The following is a 5,675-nucleotide window of genomic DNA, read 5'->3' as shown; positions in this document are numbered from 1 at the left end:
CTTATGGGTTAAGTATGTTTTTAGTCCCTGAACTTTGGTCAAAAATTGGAATTCGTCCCTAGTTGAAACTATGATAAATTTTGGTCCCTAAACTTTAAAAATGAATGAATATAGTCCTTTTAACCCAATTATGTTGACTCTTTTTCAACAGGTGGAATGTATTTCATGTTAATATTGGAGTTGTTTATTCTGTTTGACACATTCTCAGCTCAATATTTACTGAGAAATGCGTTCGAAACCTAAAAAAGAAGTTCACAAAATTGGGTTAAAAGGACTATATTAATTCATTTTTAAAGTTTAGGGACCAAAATTTATCAAAGTTTCGACCAGGGACGAATTCCAATTTTGAGTCAAAGTTTAGGGACTAAAAACATACTTAACCCTTATCTTATTTGCACCATTAAACATAGGTTGAAGTTTAAAAAATGAAAGATCTATGTCTAAATACAAACTATTACTAGTTTAATTATTTTTTTAGTGATTTGTTCAAGTGGTATAACATAATTAATGGATAAAAATATATTTTATTATAATTTAGAGAAAGGAAATAAAAGAATATTTGAAATATTTTTAAACTTAAATGTGTTTTTTAATATTTAAAAATAACATTTGAAAAATTAGTACTTGTTTGTCATCAAAATTTATTTATACGTAATTATATAATATTTTATATAATTATTTCACTTTTTATTATTTAACACTTTCATTTAAAATTTATATGATTATAATATTTTTTATAAATATTTAATATCGAAAAAATAAATTAATTTGATATTCTTTGATAATATTTTTTTTTTACATAAATATTAATTAATTCCTATTATTCAATCAATGCTTTTAATTGATATGTGATGTATGATAAATAAAATGCATAATATATATATATATATATATATATATATATATATATATATATATATATATATATATATAAATAAGATTGCGCAAAAGTCTGAATGTAGCATAAAAATGTATGATTCACATGGTTGTAAAAGGCATATATCCAATGTTTTTCACTAGATAACAATGAAATTATCGCTCTTGTGTCATTTTTTTTCACTTTCCGGGGACAAAGTTGGTGGCGTAGGCCCATGCATTGTTGTTGACAGGGTCGGCAAGGTGATTAGCGAGGTTCTCCAAAGGACCCTTGCCAGTGACAATGGCTTGAACGAAGAAACCAAACATGGAGAACATGGCCAATCTCCCATTCTTCAACTCTTTCACCTTCAACTCAGCAAAAGCCTCTGGGTCTTCAGCAAGGCCCAATGGGTCGAAGCTCCCACCCGGGTAGATTGGGTCAGTGACCTCACCCAAAGGCCCACCGGCAATGCGATAACCCTCCACTGCACCCATCAAGATGACCTGTGTGGCCCAGATGGCAAGGATGCTCTGTGCATGGATCAGGCTTGGGTTGCCCAAGTAGTCAAGCCCACCCTCACTGAATATCTGAGACCCAGCCTTGAACCACACCGCCTCCCCGAACTTCACACCGTTCCGGGACAACAATTCAGGGAACACACACCCCAATGCCCCCAACATCGCCCATCGAGAATGGATCACTTCCAGTTCACGGTTTTTGGCAAATGTCTCCGGGTCAGCAGAAAGTCCGGCGGTATCCCACCCGTAGTCACCTGGGAATTCCCCGGTCAGGTAAGAAGGGGCCTCACCAGAGAACGGACCCAAGTACTTGACACGGTCTGGGCCGTACCATGGGCTTCCGGAAGAAACCGACTTGGAGGCCGTCTTCCTCATGGAAATCCTTCCACCGGAGAGCTCCGGGGTGGAAGGGTAGAGCTTGATGGCTTGACCAGCCAGTGACGGTGAAGAGAGAGCCATGGTGGAAGCGGCCATTGCAGTGTTGTAGAATGAAGAACTGAAAAAGGTTTGTAAGTGAATGGGTGTTGTGGATGGGAGAGGCGTATGATATATGTAGGTTGAACGAGAAAGGGTTGTTATCTTTGGGAGATCTGTTACTCAATTTCTATTGGTTTGCTGCATCCATTTTGTCCACTTATCTCTTCAATGAACCCTTGACAACATAGATGGAGTATCTACAAAATATCACTAAAAACAAATCGTATCCAATAAGAAGTTGCCACCTGTGATTTTGGATAGGCTACGTGCAATATTCACATGCATGAATAATGTCCCCATTTCACATCCACTTAAATTGAGGTTAGTGCGCAACTGAATAGTTATCGTAAGATTTTAATACTATGGGTCCAAAGCTTTACTCCAATTACATCACTTTAATATTCTTGTAATTTATGTTTTATTTCTGAATAAGACATCTGTAACATTTTTACAAGAAATGTTTCCATTCCATGTTTGAGTTGAGATTCACCTTATTGATGCGTAAGATTAAGATAATAAAATACAGATATTTTTTAAACCATCAAGTGAATACATATAATATTTACTGATTTATGTATGGAATACGAAAATGAAATTAATTTTTTCATCCGTTAAAATAATTTGTAAGAAAAATCATATAATTTTTCTATTTTTTTAATTTATAGATAAAAGAATTAATTTACAAGCAAAAATTTATTCTATTTTTTTATGAAAAACTTTTTGAATAAACTCGTTTTAAAGCGTGTTATATATAGGAAAAAAAATGCATAATAGAGACACAGTAAAAATATTGTCATCCAAATCTTCCGCGTCAAATATTTATGCTTTATTCACGGCAGTGTAGATCGTAGACTTTAATCATCAAAACATTTCCACTAAAATAAGTTTTTCATATTTTAAAAACTAATCTATATGTAAATTAATAGGCTGTATTTTACTATATTTAATTTACACACATAGGCCTCGTAACTAAAATCGAGATATATGTTTAGATATAAAAGTAAAGTTAAATTATTTTTTATCTTTATTAGGTAGTGTTAATTTGGTTCTTTTTTTTTCTCAATTTACTCCTTAATTTTTATAAATAATTCAATATACTTTTTAACATTAATTTGATCAAACGGGTTAAAATCTGTTAATTTTTGATTTTTTTAAATTTTTTAATAATTTTTTTAAATTTTTTACACGTCTCCCAGTTGTGTCATGTGTCAAAATAATTCAATTTCGTCTCTCGATTATTGTTCAGTTTAAATTTAGTTTGAAATGACCAGAAGTGGTGTCGTTCCGGATGAGAGTGCTTATGGGGGAAGAAAGAAAGTTGGAAATAGAGTGATCGTTGTAGTTAAAATAGAAGAAAATGGTGTTGTTTGTAATGAGGGTTTTGATGGAGAAAGAAAGAAGGGGAGAAATGGAGATGAAATAGGGAAAGGGCGGACGAAGGAACAAGATTTGGCTATTCAAAGAGCATATCTTACTGCAAAGCCTAGCCCCCATTTCTGGAAGAACGTTTCCAAACTGGTATGCACCTCTCTCTATGTGTATGCAGTATAAAATATTGACTTTTGGTTCGACCTCAACTTAGAACAAAGTTTGTGATTCATGCTGTTGCAATTTGACTAATGTTAAATGTTTGGGATCGGCCTGTGTAACCCTTGAAAGCTGACTGTTATGTGGTTGGTTTACAGTTTAAAGAGTTTTAATATGATTGTTGATTATGGAAGAATATATAGATTCAGAAAATGAAGCAGTTTGCTATACTTTGAAAACTTGATTGATGATTGCTTTGTTTTGCCTTTGTTTTATTGTCTACTGAAATGTTAGAAAGCAGATATGGTGCTTCAAGTGTACGCTCAGAACTTGCTTGCTCTTTTCAACTAAGAATTCCAGTGAATAAGTTATTATGTACTCTTTTAGGACAAGACTATAATTCTGAAAGTTAACTGCTGCTTGTGTTTGAATGCAATGATGTAGAATGGAATAATATTTGGTTATTTAGATTTAGTTAACTAACTCAACTAACTAATTAACGAACTCAACGAATTATGCAAAATTGCAGTGGAAAGACTCTGATCCAAAATGTATTTGAGAAATGCAATTTTCTAACCTTTCTTCCATTTTGTGTAAAGATCCTTGCGTTCTTGTTGATTTCCACATTGCTGAAGGAGAGTGTGTTCAGGAACGTGACCGCCCATACCAGTTGATACAATTGCATAAATAACCTCCCCTTCAGTCACAACAACTTATTAATGAACTAACTCTAAGAATAGTTACTCTAACATATGAAATAGGAGGGAATATAACATTTTTCTTCCACTTGAAAATGGGGATATGATACGAGATGGTTTCAATTTCATCTTAAAATATACATAACAGTGGCATGTTAACTTTATTCCATCCGACGTCAATCACGTATCCAGACATTGAGGGACTCTTCAAATTTTTAGATAATTTTATTTCTTTATGTATATTTCTTAAAGAACAAATGTAGTTTTATGATTTTTTTACCCCACGGTTTTGCTTTTTAAATTTCCAGACAGCACACTGTTTTCATTATTTATCTCAATAACATGGTTTTATTTGTAGGTGAAAATTCGGTCTCCTGGGACACGAATTCTACCCTACAAAATGTAATTTTTTTTTTATCTTAATCAGAATTTGATCCTCAGGAACCCGAATTCTGAATTGGGTTTTTTATTTTTTTTCATTTTTTTTAAATAAATAAGAATTAAGATTTTTGATTTTTTTGAATAAAATATTTTTAAGAGTTAATTTTTCTTTTGTAAAAAATGTTACATTAGAAGTTAAAATTATTTAAAAAAAAGATTTAATAATGTGTTTTTAGTTATTTTAGGTATTATTTGAAACAATGAAAAATAAAATAAAATTGACTTTTTGAATTTGTTGATTTTAAAATAGATTTTGTATTGTGTAGTAAGTTATTTTATGTGCAATTTGAAAATATAAAAGTCAATTTAATTTAATTTTTTTTACTTTGTTGATTAATTTTTTTATAATAGTGATTTTGGAAAAAAAAATTATGAATTATAATAGAGGTAACTAAAGTAAAAATAATAAAATATAATGTTTAATGTGGTGTTGTATTATTTATTTTTTAATGTTTATTAAATATTTTAAATTAAAAAATTTGTTTGAAGTACGAATTATTTTTTATTTATATATTTATATTTTGATTTGTTTATAAGAATTTTATTGATAAAATATTTATTTTTACACAAAAATAAATAATGTAAAATTTATTGTTAGAATTTATAGTAGGTATTAAGTTTAAGGAAAATGATATATTAACATCCATTTATTGAGAACTTCACTCACAACTTGACGTTTTATTGTCACTTTCTATTTTTTTAATTTTTTTCAATTTTCACGTTGATTTTCTTTCGAAGGAAGCGAAAAGAGAAAAAACAAAAGATGAAAATGCAAATTGGAAGAGAAAAAACAGAAAGTGTGAAAGGATGTGTGAAATCACTGTGCAGTATTTTTGCTTACCCATGGCTACATAAGTGTTAACATATGGTATACATTTTGAACATGTGTGAAAGGATGTACAAAACTTATTTCAATCTTCACTCTTGTCATTCCCAGTGGCACTACTGTAAAATAAGCTTTTTATACCGGTTAAAAACGGCTTTTTATACCGGTTCTAGCATCAGTATAAATGCAGGCGGTATAGAAGGTTTAATCTTTCTATATCGGTTATATAACAGGTATAAAAAATTATTTTTTATACCATTTCTAAAACCGGTATAGAAAGTCCTCATGGAAAAGGAAAGTTATGTAAGAAGAAACGACTTACTATACCG

General features: G+C 30.8%; 1 protein-coding gene across 1 annotated transcript; it reads right to left on the bottom strand.

Moving 5' to 3' along the window:
- Window positions 1–953: 953 nt before the first annotated feature.
- On the bottom strand, window positions 954–1,917 carry LOC114180325 (chlorophyll a-b binding protein of LHCII type 1-like). Its single transcript, XM_028066620.1, has one exon. It carries the CDS (start codon window positions 1,849–1,851, stop codon window positions 1,057–1,059), a length of 795 nt encoding a protein of 264 aa, XP_027922421.1. The 5' UTR covers window positions 1,852–1,917; the 3' UTR covers window positions 954–1,056.
- Window positions 1,918–5,675: the final 3,758 nt, after the last annotated feature.

Source organism: Vigna unguiculata, chromosome 4 (assembly GCF_004118075.2).
Source record: "Vigna unguiculata cultivar IT97K-499-35 chromosome 4, ASM411807v1, whole genome shotgun sequence".
Classification (NCBI taxonomy): domain Eukaryota; kingdom Viridiplantae; phylum Streptophyta; class Magnoliopsida; order Fabales; family Fabaceae; genus Vigna; species Vigna unguiculata.
This window is presented reverse-complemented; position numbering and strand designations above follow the sequence as displayed.

Coding starts and splice junctions, on each gene's coding strand:
- LOC114180325 (XM_028066620.1), bottom strand. CDS start 1,851: ATGGCCGCTTCCACCATGGCTCTCTCTTCACCGTCACTGGCTGGTCAA.